The 26,382-nt window shown below is 42.3% G+C and overlaps 2 protein-coding genes and 1 long non-coding RNA gene across 5 annotated transcripts in view; 1 reads left to right on the plus strand and 2 right to left on the minus strand.

Moving 5' to 3' along the window:
• The window catches only part of SLC35D3 (solute carrier family 35 member D3), a 297,688-nt gene extending 284,172 nt beyond the window's left edge, over window positions 1-13,516 (minus strand). The window contains exons 1-2 of one of the 2 annotated variants that reach the window (XR_014509849.1): window positions 9,361-13,516; window positions 1,865-6,026 (exon numbers count right to left, since the gene is read on the minus strand). Coding sequence is in view for 1 of the 2 variants with exons in the window: in XM_083435090.1 (XP_083291216.1) it covers window positions 5,203-6,026; window positions 9,361-9,796 (1,260 nt within the window). In the remaining variant the exon portion in view is untranslated. Of the gene's footprint in view, window positions 1-652; window positions 6,027-9,360 lie in introns of those variants that run through there. The other variant, XM_083435090.1, reaches the window with a different exon arrangement.
• LOC310675079 overlaps window positions 1-19,285 on the plus strand; it is a 293,684-nt gene extending 274,399 nt beyond the window's left edge. Inside the window, exon 2 of the long non-coding RNA XR_014509928.1 lies at window positions 18,786-19,285. This is a non-coding gene — a long non-coding RNA (uncharacterized lncRNA). The remainder of the gene's footprint in view (window positions 1-18,785) is intronic.
• Window positions 18,975-26,382, minus strand: part of PEX7 (peroxisomal biogenesis factor 7) — a 51,403-nt gene continuing 43,995 nt past the window's right edge. For both annotated transcript variants that reach the window (XM_083435121.1, XM_083435122.1), the window contains exon 10: window positions 18,975-19,635. In XM_083435121.1, the coding sequence (XP_083291247.1) occupies window positions 19,567-19,635 (69 nt within the window). In that variant the 3' untranslated portion in view covers window positions 18,975-19,566. The remainder of the gene's footprint in view (window positions 19,636-26,382) is intronic.

A 26,382-nucleotide genomic window follows, 5' to 3' on the forward strand; every position in this document is an offset into this window, starting at 1 on the left:
GCTCCCTCGGCCAGTAAAGCGAGATGAGCGCCACAACCCCAGAGTCATCCATGACTGGACCTAATGATCAGGAGTCCCTTTACCTTTACCTAGATTATGCTATATATAGATGTGGGAGCCCATCCAGCATCAAGTCACATGCAATTAGTTGTACACAAAATGCATACAGTGGTACCTCTGGTTAAGAACTTAATTTGTTCTGGAGGTCTCTTCTTAACCTGAAACTTTTCCTAACCTGAAGCACCACTTTAGCTACTGGGGCCTCCCGCTGCCACCACGCCGCCAGAGCACGATTTCTGTTCTCATCCTGAAGCAAAGTTCTTAATCTGAGGTACTATTTCTGCGTTAGCAACCTGAAACGTCTGTAACCTGAAGCGAATGTAACCTGAGGTACCCCTGTATTCCTATCCACATAAAAATATGCAGCTGTGTTGGCTGGTCATGTAAGCTTGGCCTTCTTTGCTAGATTCAAGCCGTGGTGTATAATGGCCTAAAACATACACCTAAATCTACAAAAGGCATGTCATGCGCTCTGTCTCGTTCTTACACACACACAGGATCACAAATACATCAGATAAGTAAATTTAAAGTTTAAGCCCACTTACTCGTCTCCTCACCACCCCACAAGAATAAAAACTTCTTAAGGCATCTGTAAAGCAATGCATTTTATTACCATGTCTCATTCTCCAGATTAATTGAAGTCTTCTATTTATGCAATTAAAATGCCTCAGCACGAGGCAATAGTTATATCATTTTACATTACAACAGTCTCTTTCATTGACAAAAAAAACCCCTCCTCTGGGCTGCATGTACCAAATCCCCATTTTTTAAAAGCTTGGGAATTCTTAAACACCCATGTTAAGCTATGAACAGAGATAGAGCATAACCACGCATTCTCCTCTGTCTCTCTTTTTTACACTGTACAAGTTTCCCCAGCACACTTTAAAAGTGTCCAATACTGTTGGTATTTTCAGATATTTCTACTAGCACTTTTAAAAGCAGCAAACCAGGACTTTCCCACAAAGCATGTGGAAAAGGCACCATATTTGGTGGTAAGTTAGCACTTCTGGGCCTCCAGGTACCAAAAGAGTTGTGTGGTCAAAAATCAAGTTATTCTCCATGGCTTGTTGAACATATTTAAAAAGGGATCTGGAATCACTATTCTGTGCCTTGGCCAACTAATTTACAAAGTAATTAAGCCTTCTAATTTACTGAACCACACCTGCCTGCATATAATAGAATGAACCTATTTTAATATTCAAGGGTAGACAATGTTATTAAATAACTACATGTTTAAATGAATGATAAAGCAATGAATTTCCTAGAAGGAAAACATATGAACATATGAAACTAAAGTATGTCAAATCAGGCCATTAATTCATATGTGTGTGTGCACACGTAAGCGACACCAGTGATTCATACTTCCTCATTTCCAAGAATCCTTGTTATCTGGGGAGCTCCTTTCTCATGGAACCCTTGTATGTTGAAGGGCATTCTGGGGGATTGTCTTGGAGAAAATACCGGGTTCATGTGCACTGGTTAGGTCTTCTGGGCTTCATTGTCATTTCACCAGCACAGTCAATGCTCTCTTGTGTTTGGACATGGCTGGTTATGGAAGATTGGTGGGCAATCTAACTTTCAGTGAAATTAGACCACCATTACAGTGGTACCTCGGGTTAAGAACTTAATTTGTTCCGGAGGTCCGTTCTTAACCTGAAACTGTTCTTAACCTGAAGCACCGCTTTAGCTAATGGGGCCTCTCACTGCCGCTGCTGCGCGATTTCTGTTCTCATCCTGAAGCAAAGTTCTTAACCCGAGGTACTATTTCTGGGTTAGCAGAGTCTGTAACCTGAATGTCTGTAACCTGAAGTGTATGTAACCTGAGGTACCACTGCACTGATCTTCTCATTGCAGGATACCTGGGACACCTAAGCAGAGGAACTACAAGATTCTCTGGATCAGGATTTGAAAGCCACTTGTTACTCTGACTGCTGTCAGCTCTCCAAAGTCTCTGGTGAGTATTCCTCAATCCTGCAATCTGAGATCTTTCAATGGGAAGATGCCCAGAATTGAAACTGGGACCTTCTGCACACAAAGTATGTGATCAGTTTGGATCATTTAAATCACAGCCAAGTACTCTATTGATGTCAGTCAAATTTTAAATGCAGCCACAGTGTGGTCCAGTCTGAAGCCATTTAACAATTATGGGCTAAAGCCCACCAAGCACAGATATAACCTAACCTCCACTTGCTTCAACAAGGCTTTAGTGAGCATAAAAGCCCAGTGAAAGAAATGGGCAGGGTGGGAGTTGCACTGAATTCTGCCTATATAGGACTGAAAATTGTGCCCGCAGTGAAAAAGCATGGTTAACTGGTGAATTTTGCCTATAGTCTCTGTCTTTGTCCTTTTGATTGTTCTCAAGGAAAAAGGGTTTCATTGGGGAATGTTGGATGGAAGGCCAATTTCCCTACTTCAGCACCTTGCTTTCTCATTCTTCCCTTCTTCACAATACCCAAATCATGAGAAGTAGTCTGCAAATGAAATTGGGAGTGGGACATGGGGAACACAGCAGCAGGAGTGGAAGAGGCTTTCATGTTGAGGTCAGGCCTATCATCTTTGAAATAAAAAGAGCATACATGTGCTTGCCTTTTGTGTGACTCATCTACGATTTGTGGCATGCTCCTAGTTTGTAGCAGGAGTGGCATTGCGTGGGCAAGCTTTGGGTTCACAGACATTGTTTGTAACAAACTTCAGGATATGGAAGCACAGTTTACTGCTTCAGATATTGGCTGATTTGCATAGTTAAGCCAAACTATGGTTTACTGGGACCATGTCAATATGCGGGGGCTCAGAGAAGAGCTTGCAGCCACTTTGTTCCTCCTTAGTCTTTTTTACCCCCACCCCATGCTGAACTAGAGTAAACCAAAGTTTGGATTAGTGTGTTGTCCAAACACAGGGTTGTGGTTAAGCTCTCTCACTAACTATGAGCTGCAGCCAAGGTTCATTCATGCTACAGAATGTGATTAGAGCTTAACCATGAAGCAACCCCGTTTAGGGAAGTTTTTAATGTTTGATGTTTTATCGTGTTTTTAATATTCTGTTGGAAGCTGCCCAGAGTGGCTGGGGAAACCCAGACAGATGGGCAGGGTATAAATAATAAATAATAGATGATGATGATGATGATGATGATGATAAACCTTGGCATAGCTTAGTGCAGGAGTAAAGAAATAATAATAATTGAGGAGCAAAGTGGACTTGTGAGCTCTTTTGCAGGAGCCTACATGTTCACACAGCCCCAATAAGCCATAGTTTGGCTTACCATGTTGTGCAAACCAGGCCAATGCCTGAAGTAGTAAAATGTGCTTCCAGATACTTCAGTTTGCTGCAGCCACGGTCCATGAACTCAAGGCTTACACATGCAACCCCGACCCTGCTATGAGTTAGAAACACATTTTGTTTAGTGCAAACAAGTCTGATGTATTGAGGCAAGTGTGTGTGTGTGTGTGTGTGTGTGTGTGTGTGTGTGTGTGTGTAAATAATTTCTAGTAGATACATATGTTAAGAGGACCCAGACCATATCAATATTTTCTTGTTACCCATTCAGCTCTTGAGTAGCATTCAGAGGAACTCAATCCAGCTTAAGGCTGCTGGGACTTGGACGTGTGAGACGATTGCCTCGATTTATAACTTGCTGCTTGGGGAAGGTTGAGGGAAACTCTGGGTTGGTGGTGGTGGTGGTCTCACTGCCACTGCCTCACCCCACCCCATCCCTGCCCCTCACACCTGACCTCATCAACTCCTTTCTACAAACTTTCCTTTTGAATGCAGCCCCAAGTCACCTTATAATGCTTCTGTTATAAGACAAAAGAAAGTACTTTTTCATACCACACACCATTAATGTATAACATTCACTATCACAACGTTTGTTGATGGCTGCTAGCACAGAGGGCTTTGAAAGGGGAATTCAGCAGATTAATGGAGGATTGTTTTGCCAATGGCTGTACAACAGCCTCAATTTTCAGCAACAGTGTGCTGTTGAATATCACCTGACAGCAACTGTGGAAGAGGCTGTTCCCTTCAAGACCTTCTTGTACACTTCCTGAATGCATCTGGTTGGATGACGTACTAGGTGGACTTTTTATGTCCACATTCCCTCAACCTGGTGTCCTCCATATATTTTGGTCTACATTTCCCATCATCCCTGATCATTGGCCATGCTAATAGGAATTAATGGGAATTAGAGTCCAACTACATCTGAAGGGCACCAGTTTGGGGACAGATGGCTTACGTTTATTCATTTATTTCATAAAATCTATATACCTGTAGATCGTAAGGAGGGGGGGAACCCTCAGAGTGGTTTATTCTTTCAATAATCCTGCACTGGAAATACATTTTAAAATAATACACGACTTCCAAACTTTCCAGTGCACAAAGTATTTTTGAACACACTGAGTTTGCCTGTTACCATGAATGTTAACTAAAAATAGATTAGTTGAGAAAGTTGAGGCCAGCTGGGATACAGAAGCCTCAGTCCACCTCCCACACCTCTCTCATCTTGTCAGCAAAGGCAGAATAGGCAGAGAGAAAGTGGGATGGTGCCCAATTATCAGGAAGATCTTATTATCTTACTTCCATTCATTCACTGCAAGGGCTGTCCACATAGGGGGTGGGACTTGCAGTATATCTGGAAGATGGCAAGTGGGATCCGTGAGATGACTCACGGTTTTTGCACTTCCCATTCATTTAGCTTTCAAACCACAGAGAATCCAGTGATACTTCCTTTTGAATTACCTTTTGGACAAATCTTTTTAGCTTTTGCTTTTGGGTCTCATGCTTTTAACTGCTGAGAGTAATTCCATTAGTACTTCAGGGAGTTCTTACAGAGGGACACACTATTAATTCAATCAAGTTGACTTATGTGAATATAAAAGCAAGCTGTGGTGTGTGGTGGGGGCACCTGCTTGGTGGTCCAGGCCTGGTTTTGATCTCAGAGATTTTGATTTCAGTGAAAGTCCACAAAAAATGAGATTTCACTGAATTGAAGCATGACCATGGTGCCTTTGTTCCTTCAGAATGAGGTAAAATCTTGCTAATAAACAATTAAGATTTGTCTGTGAACATATGAAAGCATCTGTCCTTCTGTACTCCCACCACAAGGAAAACAATGCACATATCCTTGATTATTTGCTAATAAATTATTCTTCAAGGACTTGGTAGCTCCTCATTCTCTACTAGGTAATCTTTCTTCATATAATTAGCCCCCCTAACCAACCTCCATACTCCAAGGTAGGCATCCTTTAATGAGCTGTTGGTAACTGCTTCAGAGTTGCCACCATCAGTGACCATGGGCGCATTTCCTTGTCCCACTATGCTGTCCTCCTCTGTGCTTTGCTGGTTGCTTCCATTTGCTGACTCCTCCATTGGTGTCTCCCCATGCTCTGTGTCCTTGGAGATCTCCTCCATTACAAAAGGTGGCTGCTCTCCATCACATTCTTTCTTCTCCTCTTCCCTCATTTCCTTCTCCAAGTCTTCGTAATGACTCTGCTTTCTCGTTTCCATGTACTTGGCCACACAATAAATGATGGAGCCTATGGTATTTACCACCACACCAGCTATAAACAGCTTTGTAGGCTCCACGTCGCTAAAAGCCACCATCCCGACCGTGATGGTTGCGATGCTCTTCACGACCCCAACGAAACTGGTGGTTACAGCCGAGTTGATGTAGGTGCAGTGGAGAGTGGTAAAATTCATGGCACAGCCAATCACGACACACACAATAAAGGTGCAGGTCATGGCAGGATCTTTCCATCCTGGGAAGGACCAGACATTGATGGCATCCATGCTGGCAAAGGAGAGGATGATGAGAAAAGGTGTGGCAGAAACAGCAATGGCATACTGGGCCGTAAGGGGCCCATAGTCACTATCTGCACTCGTCTTTTGAATGAGTACCAAATAGGCTGCGTGGACCAGCACAGCCAGCACTCCAGTCAGATACCCAATAGGATCACCAGTCAGGTCACCCGCACCTGCCGATTTTGAAAGAAAGAGAAAGAAACATGCATTTACATGCCAGGATGTAGGGACTCTGCCTATAGCAACATTTCAGAGAGATCACGAGTCTAGTTCTGCAGGATCACCCCTCTTTTCCTACAGCAGGCGATAAGGTCAGTGCCAGAGCAATTGCAGCAGTAGCAATGAGTAAGACTTTGAATCTCAGGCCGTTTGCCTTGAGCACAAATGCAAGATTTCACAGGGGTCTCTAATGTTCATATTCAGCCCTCATTTAAATGAATTTTTAGCAAGTAACCACCCACAAATACATGCAGAAGCCCACTTGTTACATTCATTCCTATAATGCTTTGAATCGAAAGAGCTTGAATTTACTCAGCTGGATATGTAATATTGTAGAGCCGATATCTGCTTGCATTCCCTTTGAGGGAAACAAAAGGATTGACGGTGCGGTGTTTGACAATAGCTTAGTTTGAGGCACCATGACAGAGCAGGCATTGCTTGTTTTTACACGTGGTTAGGGTTTTTGTTCTGAGTTTCACCAGTCAAAACAGTTTTGCATATTTGTGTAGCCCAGAAAAGCCAAGGGTAGCAGGTGATTTGGCTACCGCTGCAAAAGATATACGCACCTTTTTTTAAGATTATGGGGTACACCTGCTGGATATGGTCTCGGATGAATACACTGCACCCCTTCCAACTCCCAAAGCACCCTTAAAGCTGTTTTTAAATATTATAAATAGATTGTGATGGTAACCTATTCACAAATACACTCCTGTAGATTTGTTTTTAAAATTATCCTTTGAAGTTAAACCAAATCACCTGTCACCTGTGCCAGAAGATGCTTGGCATCTCCTCTGGTAAATTTTAACACTCCCTCAATTTGTATGAACTTGAGCAAAGAAGTGTGGCAAAGAAGTAAGAAAACGTAGTGAACAAGCTTCTTCCTCTCCCTGCAGCAAGGTTTCTCTCTCCCCATCTCCTTCCCCTGTGATTGTACAGTGATCAAGGTACTTATGCCATAAGAGAGGAAGCTGTTCCTTTTCCTCCACAGATAAGAGCACCTGAACACACTCTGGGTCATCCAATTAATACAGAATATAGCCCAGCAGCCCATGTTAGTTAGCTGTCTGTGACTGAATCCTTCTCGAAGTGAGTGGGGAGGAAGTCCAGCGCCTGGTCTAGCAGAATGAGCAGGAGGGTACTCAGATGCAGCAGGGCTGCATTTCCAGATTGTGAGGTGAATAAAGGTCCACATTACCATCTAAAGAGCGCTGCCCCCTTAAAAGCACTAAGTCCAGAATCCAACTTTGGCCAACTGCACTACTGCCTTCTATGGAAAGCAGACACAACTTGAGCAATCTGTCTCTAGATAACACCCTCTCATGAACAAACAAATAGGGGGAAATGGCACAAATATTTATATAGGGGAAAAATATAGAAGTTAAGTTACTGACTGCCATTGTCTCATAGTGATTTTATGTAAACTGCTTACAGGGCTTGATGATTAAGTGGTACATAGATGCTCTTAACTAATAAATAAAATAATATAATATCCAGATCTCTTTGTAGGGCAAATATTTCTTCATTTGTGTGCTTCATTCTTTCATATCCTTTTAAACTAAGCAAGAGTTTATTTCCAAGGTGAGGGAAAATATGACACCCCACTTTGTTTAATAACCAGATAAAAAGACATTGGGAATTGCTGGTTAATTATTCTATCTGCACAGTTCTTGCAATAGCTAAAGCATTATTTTTTTTAACTTGGTCATATTCATCCCAGCTTAACTATTCTTGAGGATTCAGAACTAGTTCTCACTTCTGAACATGCATACATGTATACATGAATTCTGGCAATCCAGTTATTCCTAAATAGAATTTACCCCTGTCTATTAATGGCACTGGTAATAGACTTTAATTATAGACTGTAGAGACAGTGGCACTGCCTGACGGATCTATAATGTGGATTTTCTCGAGAGTTTTTCCTCATCCTTAACAACAGCTGCCATGTGACAGACAAGCCAGGCAGCTGCAAATAAAATGGGGCTAGCGGAAGAAGAGGGCTTGGGGGAAATCAGCTGGGCCACTTCAGACATGACATTTCTCCTGCATGGAGATAATCCCCATAAAGGAAAAATCACGTCCATGGGTCATGCATAGAAAACACAGGAGTGCAAATTTGACTGACGACAGATGTACTGCAGGTGTACTCAAGTGTACATATTTTGCTTCTTACATGGAGGTGATCTACCTGTGTGTTTTTAGTTAGAAAGAGCCTTCACTGAACTCTTTATTATAGAGAAAATGAGTATTTAAAAAAAATTAGAAAACCCATGACATAGGGGAAGGGGGTGGTAAGTTGTGATGGAAGGAGGGGCAAGTTTGGGTTAGAACCTTGGCAGCTTCGGACATAGTTTGCATTTATGCAAACAGTGCACATACATGTGAGAATGGCAGACAGATGTGTACCCTGACATAAAACTAGCCATGTCAGGGAGCTCATACTGTGTGAAGCAGCCCTGAGGCAGCCTCTGCTAATGAGCAGAACTGTATGCTTGAGTGTGGAAGAGGAAGGATGAGACAAGACCCTGCCACTGGGAGGATGATGGGACAAGGAGTCATGGGAGAAGGAGCAGTGGTAAGAGTGTGGAGCTATGAACTTTGGCGAGGTACTACTAATCTTCATATAATATTGGCTGAGAAGATACTGATGACTTTACTGGGGTGTTTTGAGGGGTGGAGATGGAATGGGAATTGGTTGAAGTGTGGAATAAAGTATTTGAGGGGATGGGAAGAAACTACATTACATGTTTTTACATCTCTATCTTTTCACCCACCTTCCAACCTTTATAGTCACTTTATTAAGGACTGGACAGTGATATTAGACTGAAAATATATTATCATAAAAATATATTTAAGGGGTAGGAAAACTGCTGTGTTGAAGGTTGGTGTGGAAACATGATGTAGGTTGAGGCGAGCTCTAGAAATGATCAGAGATGTAATAATAAAAGCTAAGGAAGCGTGGAAGGAGGTAAGATAGAGGTGGCATGAGGGTCGCAACAGGAGTCAGTGGGAATCCAAGCGAAAGACCAGAGTGGAGAGAGAAAAGGGACGTGGTGGGTGATGGGGCTGATGAGTCGGGAAGTGATGGGGTGAGGAAAGGACAGAGTGGGAGGTGATGTGGCTGCGCTGGGCATGCCAAGGAGCTGGATATGAAGGGGGGAGGGGGCGATGAGAGGGGACTAATCGGAGGAACGAGGCAGGACAGGGTAGAACCCGCAGGATCCTGGTGAAATGAGCCGTGCGGACCGAGGAGGAGCTGTGGCGAGGCTTCCCTCTCTCTCCATCACTCACCTGCCAGAGCCGCCCCGCAGGTGGTGATGAGGACGGCCACCAAGACCCCGACGGAGGGGATGCCGTTCTTGAGCACCAGGACGCCGATGAGGAGGGTGACGAGGGGCAGGCAGCGCTTGAAGACCACGTACATGGGCAGGCTGAGGCCGCGCAGGGACCAGAGGGTGAGGCTGGACTGGAGCGTGGAGAGCAGCGTGACCCCGGCGAAGAGGCGCGCCAGGCTGAAGCCGAAGGGCGGCATGTCCAGGGCGCCCCGTCGCCGCAGCACCTCCAGGCTGAGCGCCGCCGTGGAGCTGGTCAGGCACTGCAGCAGCGTCAGGAAGGCGAAGTGGTAGCGGGTGATGAGAAACTTCAGCAGGATGTTGAGCGAGCCCGAGAACACCCCGTGCGCCACCGCCACCGAGATGCCCAACGCGCGGCCCCGGCACAGCTGCATGGTGCGTCCTGCGTCCTCCTTCCCTCCCGCCGGAGCCGGTGCTACCTTCCCGGCTGCTGCTGCTACTGCTGCTGAGGACGCCGCGATCGCCCGCCCGCCCGCCCCTCGCCTGGCGCTGCTGGAGGGCTCCGCGCCGAAGCAGCTGCGAGGCTGGAAAGGGCAACTTTGCTGTGCGCCAAGAGCGCGCGCGGAGGACGGACTGGACGGGGACAGTGATCAATAGGGGCGGGCGGGAGGGGGGACGGGATCCGCGGGGAAATGCCTCTGCAGGCTCGGGAACCTGCTGCCTACACCATCGCCCAGCAGCTCCTCTTGCTGACGCAGAGGGGGGCTGGCTGCCCGGGCGCTTCCCATTACCTTAATTAAATGGGAACAATTGGAGTGCATTGGCCGCGCTTCCTTCTTGACCCGCGTGAATCATGGATTCGCTTTGTTCCTGGAAGAAAAAGGGAGGAGGAGGAGGAGCGGGGCTGAATCAAAAGATCGAGGGGTAGGTGGAATCCCCCCTCCACACCCTTCCAACTGCCACCCCCCCCCCAACCTTTATCTTTAAAAAGGAGAGAGAGGAATCCTCATTAAGTTTTGTCTCTCCTCCTAAGCGAAAACAAACAAACCAGTCCTGGCGTGCCTCGTCGAATATGTCAAGCAACCGACACACAAAGCCCAAAACACAACTTCCAATTTATAGGTTAGGCTTTTCCGTGCAGTTCACTTACGCTAATGGAATAGGCATCCATCCTTATTGAATGAATGTGGGTAGGGTCCTTTATAAGGCAGTACAAATATTGATCCAGTCTTGCGCCTGGTCGCTTTTCTGCAATCGACAGAAAGAAACAGGTGCCTCGAAAGCAACAGCAAAGAGTTAACCCTTCACGGGGAGGTGTGCGCGTGTTTGGAGTCTCAGTGCTTCGGCAAATTATCAATGAAGGCACCACAAAGCTTAAGGTAATTAAATAATGCGCTGGTTTCTGAATAGCATATTATCTCTGTTTTTAAAAAATAACGCTTTGAAATTTCACCACAAAAGAAAACCAATTGCCAATGTATGAGCAGGGAGAAGGGAAAGTGCCCAATGGGAACTTTGGAGTTGGGAAGGATCTTACAGGAAGCAACCGACTGGAGATGCCCTGAGCTGCAACTACTTCATACACCACCTCCAGGATGATTCCGGCAAACCCTTCGTGGAACTCCCAGCCCAAACATCCACAAGCGCGCAGCCATAACAACTCAGCAAGCCACCTAAGCGCGTCTGGGAAATGACTCCTCCTGACACCTGCCATCACCCAAAGGACTGCTTGAAGAAGAAGAAGAAGAAGAAGAAGAAGAAGAAGAAGAAGAAGAAGAAGAAGAAGAAGAAGAAGAAGAAGAAGAAGAAGAAGAACTGGGGGAGGATGTGGAAAACTTATCGCGATCTCTCTACTCTCTTCCCCGCTTTTTTCTTTTTTGTTTGCAAAGGACTTTGAAACGGAAACAAGAAGCGAGAAGATTACGCACGGATATTAAAAGATCCATTTTCCAAGCGCATGGGGTAAGACCAAGAGGTTAATTTTGAGCTACTTCTACGCGATTATTTGAACAAACAACCCCCTGCACAGATTTGTACATTTTCTAATTATGCGAATACGGTGGACAGTCAGCGTCTAGGACTTTCTTCGGTGATGTGCTGCCCAATCATGTGCATCTTTTCTCGCTTTGTTCCGTGGGCTTTACTTAGATAAGAAGGTGAAACTGAATATCCTCCTAAATCCAGGATCCTGTGTCTAGTTTTAGTCCCCTAGCAACTGATACTAAGGGCTCCGTTGGGTCTGCGCATGGCTAACAGCCTCAGATAGACCTGGGTTCTATTAGACCTTTTCCAAGCGGTCTAAGCCTTAGTCGCTAATAAAGCATTGGGCAGGAACGCCGGTCATTCCCCCAGCCCACTTTGTCAGTCAGGATAGGGCCACACCTTGAGCGGGGAGAGGAGCAGCCTCCACACTGAACTCCCCTCCTCTTGCTTGTTGCACGCTAGTTGTGGGTGAATCACAAACCCTGGCCTGAGAAAAATGTGGTAGACACCACCAGGGCAAAAATATGAAAATACAAATAATTGAATTACTGTATTGATGCATTACTACATTTATTAATATCATTGTGCTGTTTTCTGTGAAGAACACAAGAGCAGTTCTGACTTCTAATCTGGTCCAGCAGCCTGTTCTTCTCAGCTGCCAGCTAGATAGATAGATGCCTGTTGGGATCTTGTACCTATTTTGTATGCTGCCTGGATAATTTTACTGATGGGCATCTACATAAATTTAAAATAAAACAACTACTCTAAGCATGTTAAACAAATTGCTTTTAAATTTCACTAATTTACGATTTCATCCTTAGGACTTACAAGTCTAGCTACAGGCCTGACAGCAGAGCTGGGGACATCCTTAATGACCAGCTACAAAATTCCATTAACTCATGCCCAAAACTTAGTACAGTTTTAAAAAGTTGTGATGATAATGTTTTAATTTTATAAGGTAGAATGTTTCCTAGCAATACCACTCATCCCCTTTAAACAAATGATGCAGCAAACATATAATAGTTTGCAGCCCCCATTGATTCAGCAAGAGCTGCTAGTCACCATGAGATATGGGGGAGGGGGTTTTTCCTTTGTGACCCAGGGACCAAATGCAGCCCTCCAGGCTTGCCTGGCTCTCAAGACTCTCCCTGGGCCAAGGATGGGGAACCGGTGGCCCTGCAGATGTTGTTGGACTCCAACTCCCATCAACTCCAGCCAGCATTACCAATGATCAAGGATGATGGGAGTTGTAGTCTAGCAACATCTGGAGGCCTGTAGGTTCCCTATCCCAACCATTATCTTCCTTCCCCAAGTCGTATCCCTTACCAGCCTTACTCCATGTCCTCCATTATTTTATTTTCCTGACCAGAATATGTCCTTGTGAATGCCCCTTGCTTGCCCAGATGGAGACTTGTGTCCATGTGTATAGAAAATTATTATTTTTCCATGGCTGGAATTTAGCCAACTGTACAGAGGCAAGAGTCACACCCACTACTTCTGCCTCTGGCCCCACACATCACTGGCCTCTGGGGAATTCCGAGCTTCTGGCTGAAAAGAGGTCCCGTCGCTCCCACCCTAAGAGATAGCAACTTAGTTCAGAGTCACCTTGTGGTTCTCATGGCTAAATGGAGATTTGAATTCATTTCCCTTTCTCCAAATCCAACATTCTGTCTGCTACATCATGCCTCTCTTGATATGATCTGTTTTAAATATTGTTAGCATAACCTTAATGCACGTTCTGAATTTCCTCACTATGATTTCACGCTTTTGTGACCATGCTGGGGATTATGGGATGGACAAGCGTGTTAAATGTAGAACAGAATGAAGAGCACCAGCACACCAATTCTAGATAAGATCTTGAATGAAAACAGGACACACTGCTGCCAGTTACCATTAAATTGCATTAAGGGACCCAGTGGAGGGGCTGATAATCTCTTTTCCTCTGAAATCTCAATTTCATGGTGATGCTGGTGGAAGAAGACCCAGGCATACGCATGGACACGCACACACGCAGCAAGGAGGCCAAAAAAGGGCTCTATTTCTACACTTCTTTATAATTTAATCATTGACATTAATCACCCTTATCTGATCAATCCGTTTGCAGGAAAATAAAAGTTTGCTGAGCTTCCAACAACAAATATAATGTAACAGAAAGTAACATGAAACACACACACACACACACACACACACACACACACACACAACAACAACAACTGAAGATTGTGGACACACACACACACACAGGTTTGGCCCTGACATTTCCCACAAATTTTGCTTTGTGATGGATTTTGATGGTGCTGGGTTGCTTTAACAGTTTATTATTTTATGAGCCCCTGCCCTACCCCATGAAGGAAGTAAATAATGTACATTCAAATTGGGACCTGTGGTTTGCTGGTGCATGGAGTCATACAATTTTCCAGGATATTCCATTCTTTCCTCCCTTTCCTTTGGTTTCCATTCCCCTTCAACCCATCAGTCAGCATTCCATGGTCACTGAGCATGCTAAGTCTTCAGTGGCCTGTTTTGGGATTTTCTACCACCAACCTTATGCAGGAGGGGTTGTTTCTTTCCCCTCCACCACCACAAACCTCCAAGCCTGCTGTTGTCTCCCTCTTGTGCCTGGATGATGCCATTTTGGCTACTTAAGGACCAGCACTTCGGAGAAAACGTTTGCTATTAGCATAGAGGACGCTGTGGAATTTGGCACAGTAAATGAGTCCGTTTGGGATGTTTATTCTTGTCCCCAGACAAGGACAGATACAATAAAACCTGTGCCACTGAAGATTCCTGAGCAAAAACTGGCCAAAATTTCTGAGAGGGAAAAAATTAAGCGGCAGTGGCTGCAACACTGGCTCACCATGTCTCACTTCCAAGCAGATCTCCAGGAAAATTAGCTACTGCTTAGGGACATATGCTGCATAAATTGAAGGAATCAAGGCACAAGGATATTGTTAGAGGGTGGTCTGAGCCCCAAGGCCTTCACACTGGGCCCTGGATACCCCACTCCTCAGCCCCTTTAAAAAATTTTTAATATTTCAAAATTTTGCTTACAGGTCAGTTTCCCCTCTGGAAGTTGGCCTAAGGTGGCATCCTTACATATAAATTAGCATATGTAGATTTTAAGCATGTGTCTCATAGGCCTGTTGCCAGTCTTTTAAGGACCTAGAAATGCCCCACAGGTCATACACATGACAAATAATGTTTTGGAATGGAAGTTTCACAAGGGGGAAAGTGTGAAGGCATCACATTCCTTCAGGTTCATGTTCACAGGTATTTCCTGCCAAAACTTCACCAGATTTTCTTTCCTGTGGCAATATTTTTTTCAGCCACATTCACGCAGATCATTCAATCACATTCCACTGAGAGATTTCCTTGCTGTTATTGCATGAACCAGTCAAGAAAGAGTGGGTGGTGGTTTAGACTGAAGGACTTCAGAGCAGTTTCCTAAGGAGTGGGGTACAAAAATACTACATACATATTCCAAATTTTGCACTAAGAAAATGTGACTTTTGTATCATTCGTTCACATTTTATAGGACTGCTGGATATCACACTCCGGGTTAACCTTTGCTTCTAAAATCTGGGTAAGCATTACCCCCCAGCCAGTCTTCTCAAGTTTAAGAACTACAGAGATAGGGAAGCTCCAGCCATCAAGATTTGGGTGGACAATTCCCACCATGCCTGACTATTGGCTATGCTGCTTGAGGCTGATGGGAACTGGAGACCCACATCATCAGGTGGGCCAGAGGTTTCATAGACCTGACCTAATCTGTGCTTTGCCTTTGTTTGCACCAAGTTCTGAGCTAGTACAATCTGATAAAGCTATTGCAGAATATACAGAGTCCTTTCTGTAAGGATGGCAAGATAAACAAAATATCTATGTTCTCTATCAGCCTAACAACCGCATCTGCTAGCCAGTTGGATTGAATGTTAGTCCTCCTCAGAGTATGCCCATTGAAATAAATGTACTCAAGTCATTATTTTTAATGGGTTTACTCTGAAGAAAACCAATGTTTGATTCAGTCCATTGCCTATATACTCAGGTACAGATACCCCAGAGGAATCTACGTCAATATGGACGATAGATTTTACCCACAAAGCATTGAGTAAATGTATCTCAGTGGGCAACCAAGCACTCTGCATTTCCTAAGGGGCCTCCCAGAACTAGTTTAGCCATTATTACTAGTAATCCGCTTTGATTGCCCCCCCCCACGACCAATGAATACACACACACACACACACACACACACACATTTGTGTGTGTTAAATAAACAAATAAATAATTCACTATTTGCTGGAACAGCAAAATGGCAAATGGAAACATCTCTTAAATCTTTCCTAGAGGTGATTCACTTAACATTTACATAGGCAAAATCTCATTTGTCTCAAAGGGTCTACTCCAGCTAAGTACAGACTGTGAATTAGTCTACTAATTTTAATGCGGAATTACAATAATTTAAAAGCTTACTGTGATAAAACACTCAGAGCAGTTTCACAGGAATCTCACATTTTCACGGCATGTGCAAAGCCATGCAAAGGGATAAATATGAAAGAACTTTAATGTGCCCTTTAAAATAAGGATTAAATACTAATGACATTTCTACTTAAAAGGCCACTTGTGAATATAGCTACTGGAGAACCCTAAGATACTGCTGTGAACCTTAAAAGCCACTGCTTTTAAAAATGATTATGTTTGAAAAATTAAAAGTTGGCTTTCAATTACTGCTGATGAAACATTTTTCACTGTTCTGCAGGATGTTTATATCCTTCCAGGTTTAGAAATTAGTTGTTAAAGGTTAAAAGCCAAACTACATTTATTTAATGTACATATTCAGAGCTATATATACTCAGTATTTAAAAAGGACATCTAGACTTAGAAACTTGCAACAGAAACATTAGCAAATGGCATGGCTGACAGAAGAGTTTGATTTATCCATTGGACGTAAAGATCAGGCAGCAGAACCCCTCTCATCAAAGTGAGAAATCTGCATATAAAAGCCCGATATTTCTGGCCTCATACTTGACTATTGTCTAGTTTTAAGTCTAGCTTGTTGAGGTTTTTCCCCCTGGTATCTCTCAATCATGCACACCTAGTTTGCAAAATATTCCATTACCTCAGTTTTCACTACTACATTGCTTGCATAGTGACTAGGAAGATGAGATAAAAGGAATAACTGCTAGGGCTTGAAAGGATCAGTTTTATTGCAAAGGACTAGCATTTATTACCTTGAATATTACGAAAAGCTATATGCAGTCATTTTATGGTTCTCTGCAATTTCTCGGTTGATAAATTTGCAAGTGTTTGTGACACTTCAGTCTCCTGCAAGATCCTATCAATAAAAACAGAAAATGGAACTTTTGCTTTTAATACAGTGAAGAAAGACTTGTTAAATAGTAAACAAATTCTGAAATTTGTTCCAGTTCAGGAGATGTGAAATTTGCATGAAGCTCTTCTCAATAGACATACCCATTCATTGCCATGGAGGGGAAGGATTAATCGGCACAGGTATGCATAAAAGGTATACACAGATCCCTATTTCAGTTGACAACAGTGGCGCCTCCTGCACACCCAGACACAGTATTCAGCTTGTAGGCATAGCCAAAATAGCAAACATGAAAAAGCAACAGCTATTATGGATTTCATCTGTTCCACTGCCTCCTGGTGAGAGAATTAAAATACAGCAGTCTCTGCTCTTCCCAAAATAATAGACCTCTTTATAGTAATAATAATCACCATCACAAAATGCCAGATATTTCTGGGATTAAAAAATGAGCCAGGAGGCAACCCTAACATACAGCTTACCAGTGTTCAAGCTACATCTCAAGAAAGTAGAGAATTCATTTTTGGTGGAGTTGTCCAAAGGTCCAGGATTTTCGGCAAATGATCTTTGGGATTATATTGGCTATTACATTGCAGGTGGTCACTTTGGCGTTCTGGCCCTTGTATGCATCTCTCTGCAACAAAAGGAGCTGGTAACGTATGAAGATCGTTACTTGCAGTGTTCAGTCTCTCGACACTGTACAACAACACAGGATGTCACTGTGAACAACTGGATGGCGTGAACTGCTTCTACATCTTACGCGGGTGGTGCTGTGGTCTAAACCACTGAGCCTCTTGGGCTTGCCAATCGGAAGGTCGGCGGTTCGAATCAGCGCAACGGGGTGAGCTCCCATTGCTCTGTCCCAGCTCCTGCCAACCTAGCAGTTCGAAAGCACGCAAGTGCTGCAGTGGGAAGGTAAATGGCGTTTCCGTGCGCTCTGGCTTCCGTCACGGTGTTCCATTGCACCAGAAGCGATTAGTCATGCTGGCCACATGCTGGAAAGCTGACTGTGGACAAACGCCGGCTCCCTCGGCCTGAAAGAGAGATAAGCGCCGCAACCCCATAGTCATCTTTGACTGGACTTAACCATTCAGGAGTCCTTTACCTTTTTACCTTACATCTTATGTACCATCATAGAGCTAGCAATGGGCAAATGAAGGACGGATTTACGGAAAAGTAGATGCAATTCCTTATGTATACGGGCAAGGGTTCCCCTAGGATTGCTTTGCCCAGCCACCTGAAAATATTTCTGGACTGGTCTGTGTCCACAACTGAAAGAAGGTAGTCCGTCCCATAGTCAATACTGTTGTATAACGTAAGATGATTTTAGGTATGAAGACACTGTACTCCATATGATACTTTTAAAAAAAACACACCAAAAACTATGGTTGGCTAAAGTTTTTACAGTTTAAAATGCAATTAACAGATTAAAAACTATATATAGCAGATGTCTGGCAGCAAAAGGATAACAGCTGTGTGTCTGACCTATAAGTGTTATTTTTAAAAGTTTTAAAAGTTATTAAAATTATTAAAAGTTTTAATAAATATTCTTTTCCTATAATATCATCGCATTTATTGATCTTCTCCCAATTACGTGGAGACTTCCTGTATCTTAGCTGTTCCCTATCTAGTACATTAATCTAAAACTAGGATTAGAACACAGTAACACAGAGCTATTCATCAGTGATCACTGATATGTAATGTGACAGATTACCATGGCCAAGACACAAACAAAATTGTTCCAGTGTTTCAATCCAGTTTGCAAACCTTTATTGCAGTGGAAGCCAAGGCCTCTCTTGGAGTGTTTGCAGTACTGTATTTGAAAGGGTGCAAAGTTCCAACAGCCAAAATGTGAGTAGGCTGAATGCCTCTGGCAGAGAACCAATTCATCTTTGTGGGTATGGATTTTTCAAAGCGATCATAGAAAAAGCTACTGCTTTAACCTTGTACATGTTGTAGGAGGACGGCATACTCATTTTCATATTTTGCCGGTATTGGGATTAGCACCACAAAACATAAATATTTGTATGCATCAGGAGGTTGCCTACACATACCTGCATGGAAGACCCTCTGCATGCTTCCCTGAGAAACACTGGCTGGTGTTGGAAAGGGAGCAATAGGTATTTTATCTTTCTGGTGTTGGTAACCCTATTTCAGGCACAACTGTCTCTGAACCTCGAACCCAAATTTATTGACTCAGGAAAATGACTGTAGCACAACCCTCATAGAACCCACAGACAAAGTGAAACAAATTACTTTCTGATTAAAGAATAGTTAGTTGAAAATGACAAAAGTTCAACAAAGCCGAGTTAGATAATGTAATTTACTGTACATCAACATTGTAGAATATTATAATGCAACATCAATTGTAAAATGTATCTCTAACAAAATTAATTGAATGCTATAGGCATCAGGTAGATGCTACATTGTTGTACAATAAATTCTAATTTGAACACCAATGATTTGCATTTCCCCCCTCAGTAGATATCAAGATACAGTTCCAATCACCCAGTCTTTACATGAATGCTTGCAAGATGCTCTACACATATCTAGGAGTTCTCTCTGTTTTTGGTCTGTCCAGCTAATTTGTTATTATTTTACTGGTCCAACACAGTTTTTGTGAAAAAAGTCATATGTTAGCTGTATATCTCAATGGGTGGGAGGATTTATAGCCCTCCAGATGTTGCTGTACTGCAACTTGTCCCTGGTCATTGGCCTGCTGGATGGGACTTAGAGTTAGAATCATACAACATCTGGAGATTTCTTTCCCCTGATTTAAAACATCAAAGGACATATTTTAAAATAAGGTTGTAACAATGCATTCCATGAAAGTTCTGCCTTGCCCTGAGAAAGGAGAAGCAATTTCTTCCAAATCAGCTGTCCTCCATGGAGAATCTCTTTCTATGATGGAATTATCAATGAAGATGGACTATAGACTTTCACCGTTTCATCCCAAGCACAATCTGCCACCTATGGAGAGCAAACACAGTCCATTTTAGATAGGAGTTACTAGTTGGCACACAGATTTTTAATGGTTGCAGCAGCAATTCTCCTTGCCAACTTGAATGCAGCATCCTTACAATGCTAGCCAACAGACACTGAAATAGATAAAAAATAAATTTTAAAAAGATAATTTCAGATACATCCAAAACAATTGTTTCAACATACTGCCAAGGCAAATGTTCTCTCAATGCAATAATTTTTACTTGCACAATAGAATATTCTTCCTCTGCACCCCAAAATCTGTTCTTGGCTTCTCCCAACCCTCTGGAGCAAGAATAGGGATAGTGTGAAGTTTATGCAAGGGGAGAAATTTGTGTTTCATTGCACTAACCCTTCTGAGCACAATTATTTAGTTGAATACCATCATATGCTTTTTTCTTTTTTAAAAAAGAGTCACCTTTAGTTATCTACCCATCATTTCAACATGATAGCTGACCCTTGCTCCTCAAAGCAATGTAAAATATGCATTAAAATGTACAATGTAAAATGGCATTAAAACACTTTAAAACACAGAAATATTTTTATTTACTTCATCAGATTTATACACTGCTTGCTTGTTAAAACAACAACAACCCTCAAAATAGTTTACAATCTATAATGTACTGCAGACAGCAGTTTGAACCACAAAAGCTGTAGCCATCAATTATGTTGCTATATGTTCCAATTGTGAAAGAAATAATTGATTATTTAGGGAGCATAGTTTTGATGTAAAAGATTATCTGTATATGAAACGAATGTATTGTGTAATTAACAACCCACCCTCCCCATCATTCATGAGTTTTCTTCTCCATTTAAAATGACAGCTTTGTCAATCACTGACAATTCCCCCCCTTCCCCCGGTTTCATAAGCATCATATTCAGATACGAGAAAGCAAATAAGTCTCTTCTGGCATGTTCAATTGCCAAGAGGAAACAATACATAAAACGCCATCTGCAAAATCCTTGGGGAATTCCCACCTGTGATCAACTTAATTAGCATCATGCAGTAGCTCCTGAACGCAAATACAGTGACAATAATTTCATCAAAACATAGGGAGAGCAAACAGGATTTCTGTAAAATTTAGACTTCAGAGAAGCAAATTGTACAATTCAGTCCAGCTCTTGTTTCTGACTGTACAAGGGAAAACTTAAGGGTAACTAAGCAATGAGAGCAAACAGAACGTCAATAGCAAATCATTCTGATAAATAATTGTGTGCTCTTGGATGGCTGACAGACAGAAACCAGTCCTCAAGAGGGAGCACAGTTTTATGTCATTAAAAATCTTTATGCTATAAAAGGAGCAACACATGGGATTGAGAAGAGAAAGCTTGTTGCTTGGCGCTGTATCACTTAAGAAGGCACAAAGGGGAAATTACAATTAACGGCTCATGAATGTTTCATCAGTATTTGCATTTTAGGATTTGAAACCCACTAAAGCTCAGGACTGGCAACCATAAACATACCATCCATTTGCACAAGTTTTGGTGATAGCTCATCCCCATTGTTATGGTTGTAACTTGATGAAGGTAACCCAGTATGAGCACAGATGTGCTGAAGTGCAAACCATGGTTTCTCAGGTAGTGTCCACCCTGCACACAAGTGATTTAGGAGCTGGTACCACCCAAGCTAAAGCAACACGTGACACTCTAGCCCAAACGGATGGCCCACCCAATATGATGCAGAAGAGGCAGAAACCTTTTATGCAAGTGGCAGAATCGAAGTATGCAGGCACAAAATGGGCCAAGAGCCAAAGAACGGAAGACACGGCTGAAAGTAGAATGGGTGTGGATTGTTATGAAACCTCCACTTGTATATGAATTAATGTGGACTTATGCTCCTAACTGGCTAGGTTTTGCAATAACAGGGAATCTTTGGTTGCATCATCCTTCCTGCAGGTGATCTTTCATTGGGAATGGATCTTGCTCATGACTAACTTTAGTTGGACTACAGAGAAGACCTTTAAATAATTTTTACCTGAGAGCAAGGAAAGTGTTGCTATAGCTCTTTAGCCCTTCATGAAAGGAGAATGAAATTGATTAAACAGAGCAGTCGGAATGAAGAGGATGATTAGGAAACGGTTGTGTGAATTAATTATGATAAATTCTGAATTGCAGTATTAAGAGTTTATCCGCAATACCAAGTATTAAAGGTAAGAACTGAATAAGGATTAGAGCTAATTGACTCAGGAAATTAACGGTTCTTCATTTGCTCAATGAATTATCATAAATTAACTAAGTACAGACTCATTAGGGAAAATTATAATATTGTAAACAAACAGAATTGTAGTAAATTATTTTCCCTGTGATTAATTATTCTGGGGATTTTAAAAAATCAACATTGCTAAAAGGAGTTAGACTTTTTAGAGACTCTCCCCACTCCTAAGGAATCCTCTGTTATGCCGTAATCCCACGTAGTTCTACTAATTACTATTCCTTTGAGAAATACACAAGGGACAGCTGCCTTTTGTCATTTGTTTTGTCTCAGGAGTACTTCTTCGCAATACTTTTTGCACGTAGATATCAATGCAAGTACAAAATACTTGTTTCTTATTTCAGTTGTGAATGGCATGCTAAGATTGCCACTGTCTGCAATAAAACATGCAGAATTGCAAGCCCCTAGTAGTTGCTTCTACGTATCTTTCAGAAAGAGTGGCAATTTAAATTTACCAGCAACAAAACGTTGCAATGTGTAGCATATCTCTTCATAGCTCGGTCTGGCCAGATGCCATTTTCTAGGCCCACTGAGTATGCTCAGTATTCACTAGGCTACTTTGGGGTTGTTTTACTCCTTTATTTGCTTTTTCTTTGTACTTCTGCAAACCTTGGGGGTTTCCAAAGTCTGTTGCTCTTTGTGGCTGCATTTTGGCTATATAAGTACTACTAGTAATCTGCGTCAAGGATCTGCAAGAGTATTTCAACTTGGATTGAGGTGGAAGGATTAACACTTACTTCCAAACATCCCCAGTGGAGGGGATGATAAAAGTGGAAGCAAGAAAGGAAAAGAACACATGGATGATAGGTGCGCTGTTATCTCTTGCATTTCCTTCATGTGACAATCATAAGTGCAGCAGCCAGAAAGCTCTACAGTATTGCACTGTAGCAGAAAGGACAAATATATATTTTCAGGGCCACCCCTCTCTTTTCTTCTGACCTTCCCCTGAGTTCTGTATAAAACAGAACTATTACTAAATAACTAACATCCTTCTACTTAAACAAAGAACAACCCCCTTTGGAATTGTGTTTTTTCCCCTTCCCACATCTGGCAATAAATACTGTAGAATCTAACCAGTAATCTGTCCCTGACATTCCCATTTAAAGTGAAGGGCTATTTGCTAGTGCTAGCAAATAATTAAAGGAACACTCGCTTACTAGCATGGTGCAGTGTTCCTACTCTCATGCCAACTAAACTGCTGGTAGGGAATTTGGAATTATGCAGCACATAAATCAAGCCTTTCCTTCCCTCCAAAGCCAGAGAATACGAATTCTGAATAAATGTAGGCTGACAAACTTCAAAATTCAGTTTACTGAAGTGAAAGTCATCCCATTTTTTAAAATTCTCTCTTTGCCACACCATTTCCTACCAACAATGTAGAAGCCAGTTGCCATTCATTAATTAGCACTAGTTTTCACTGACCCGCCAGCTGATTTACTTCTCTGACAGGTCCTCAATTAGCCATTTATCATTACAGTCTTATTTTTGCTGCTCAGTCCTTTTCTGGTACCTAAGGTAATCTGTCCAGCCCTTTGAAATTACCTGAATGACACACTGTCTTCTCAGTGCTCAAGGAGAGAGGAAAAATATCCTACAAGAATAGCTGATATACTTGTGCCAAGAACTGGAGACTGTGGCCCAGGAAACACACTCACAGTGCAATCCAAATCCAAGCTCCAGCAGGATAAGCAAGTTTGGATTAGTCAGACCTTGGGCTGTGCTGGCTGAACCAGGGCTATGCTGTCATAGTGGCATAACCTCAACGCAACTCAGCTGGGGCAATGATGGTTCAGTTGGAGCTCAGCTGGTGGAACTTAAGATGGCAGAACATACATCAGCATAAGTCACCATTCTGGGGGCATGGTGGAGCAAGGAGAGAAACTATTTCAAACCTCTTCCAGCTCAGTCATGTGATTGGGCAATCTGGTGGAACTCACACTAGCAAAAAGGGTGGTATAAGTCAAACTCTGTTTTAAAGGATTGTTTTCCTTCTACCAGGCTCATCCAGCAGTAGTCCTGCAACAAAATAGAGTGTGGACTAGGCGTAACTTGTGCTGGCTTTAATTTAAGACTGTGTACATTCCACTGGCTTCCTAAACTTAGGAGATTGCTCTTCCCAGCTGCAACCCTATTCCCATTTAACTGGGTGTTAAGTCCCTTTCAACTCAATGGAGCTTCATTCTGAGTAGACATGTTTAGGACTGCACTTATTCGTGAACAAACAGACTTGGGCAACGGAGGAAATTAAGATGAACAATTTTAAATGACATAAAACTTACCCAAAGAGAAATAAATTGTTGGAAAGAATGTTGTAGGCCAATATCAACATTATTATTAGAAGATCTGGCAGGAATCATTCAGAATTTTTGAAAGCTTCAATTACCAGTTCACAAAAATAGCATGATGGTTGTTTCACTGACAAAGGCCCATCTAAGTGTATATATGCTTCCTTGTCTCTCTATCAGCACGTTGCAGCCTAGGCTTGCATATTTTGCATTCATGTCTCCAATTCTAAATATAACAGACTTCATGGTTGCAACAGTCAGTGGTTCAACAGAATCATTCATGTACGAAAAGGTGCTGTGCAACACACAATAAATTAATGGTGAAGTAAATGAATACTATAGAATGACTGGGGGTACTTGGTACAGGCAACAAAGAAAACTCCTGCACATTTAAATTATGGTATATTTAATACCCACGTAGAAATAACTCTTGCTTCAGTTTAACAGCTCTGTTCAACATCTAGAGCTACTAACACGGCAACAGAAGTGTGTGGGGGGTTTCCTCATAAGATGCAGAAAGAGCAGCAGCTGTGGTGATTGGTCTTGCCAGTAAAGAAGGTCTTGCCAGTAAAGTAGGGCTACATTACTTACCAATCAACATTCTATCTATCTATCTATCTATCTATCTATCTATCTATCTATCTATCATCTATCTATCTATCTATCTATCTATCTATCATCTATCTATCTATCTATCTATCTATCTATCTATCATCTATCTATCTATCTATCTATCTATCATCTATCTATCTATCATCTATCTATCAATCATCTATTAATATTTATATACCACTTAACAATAACTTTTTAAAAATATAAGTGGTTCTTCACAAAGTGAGCCTCTAGGAAAGTCAGTAGCTGTTTATGGCTCCTGCAAACCTGCACTATTAAAATCAATGTAAGTTTTGCCACTGATTTCTGTAGGGATACATTTATTACTCTAGGGGGTCCAAACCTGGAATTTAATTTTAATCTCAGAGATGCTCTGAGCAATTTATTTTGCAGAATGTAACACTTGCGTATTTGCATGTGTCTTGTTCTTCAGTGCAAAGATAGGATATATGTATATTCTTTTTACTACAGCTGCTTTTGAAATAAATTTAAAAACTGCAATTTAGAAAACCGAATCATGGTTCATACTTCACAGAACTTTTACAAGAGAATATTCCTGTGCGCACCCCTTCAAACCGTGAGTCGTGCTTTCAGGCAGACAACAGCTATAGAAAAAAACCTTGCTCAACAGAAAGCATTCATTTAGGTATGGTAGCCAATTATCTCAGTAGCATAAGAGAAGGCCTGATGAAAACTAGGTGCAGAATTAAAGAAAGAGTTCCCAGGACTTACATTTATTTCCCTTACGTTGAGGTTGAATGTTATTCAGGCTTATTACATTAGAAGTCTTAAAATACCATCCTCTCAACCCCTTTATGATAAGCGAAGAAACATTCCCTCATTTCATTGTATCTTCAAAGTAACATATTCAGCCAAGAAAAGATGAATTTGGCCGCTGAAGCAAGAGCAGGGGAGTTCATCCGTTTTATTTAAATGGGTACTATTGATGCTATACAATTTTTAAAGTGATGTCTCCACAAAAAAATTGAGGGAGAAATGCAATTTCTCAAAGGGTGGCAAGGATTCCAGGACAGAGAGGGAGACAGGCGAAGACCACCTCAGGGCTGCTCTAGCTGGACACACACACACTGGCTCAAGCAGGGTCATCAACCATTAACAGCTCTGTTGGAAGGGTTCCAGGAGAGAGGCAAGAAATGTTACTTCAGGGCCTGCTCCAGGTGAACCGTTGCATTTCTCCCCAGAGCACGATGTACCATAAACTGCCTTGTGGGAAGGATCCTGATGCATTTTAAAAATGTATAACTCAATGTTACTTATAAGCTGCCATGGAAGGATTTATATCCTGACAGGTGAGATAGATACAAAATGTGGTTTAATAAAATAAGCTGCTTTTACAGTCGTACCTTGGATCCCAAACACCTTGAAACTCAAACGTTTTGGCTCCCAAACGCCGCTCAGAAGTGAGTGTTCCAGTTTGCGAACGTTCTTTGGTACCCGAATGTCCGATGGGGCTTACATGGCATCCAATTGCGTGCAGGAAGCTCCTGCAGTCAATCGGAAGCCGCGCCTCGGTTGTCAAATGTTTTCAGAAGTCGAATGGACTTCCGGAATGGATTCTGTTCGACAACCAAGGTACGACTGTATTTGGTTTGTTACTTTTTTTCT

This window comes from Podarcis tiliguerta (genome assembly GCF_965153285.1).
Source record: "Podarcis tiliguerta genome assembly, chromosome: 3".
Lineage (NCBI taxonomy): Eukaryota > Metazoa > Chordata > Lepidosauria > Squamata > Lacertidae > Podarcis > Podarcis tiliguerta.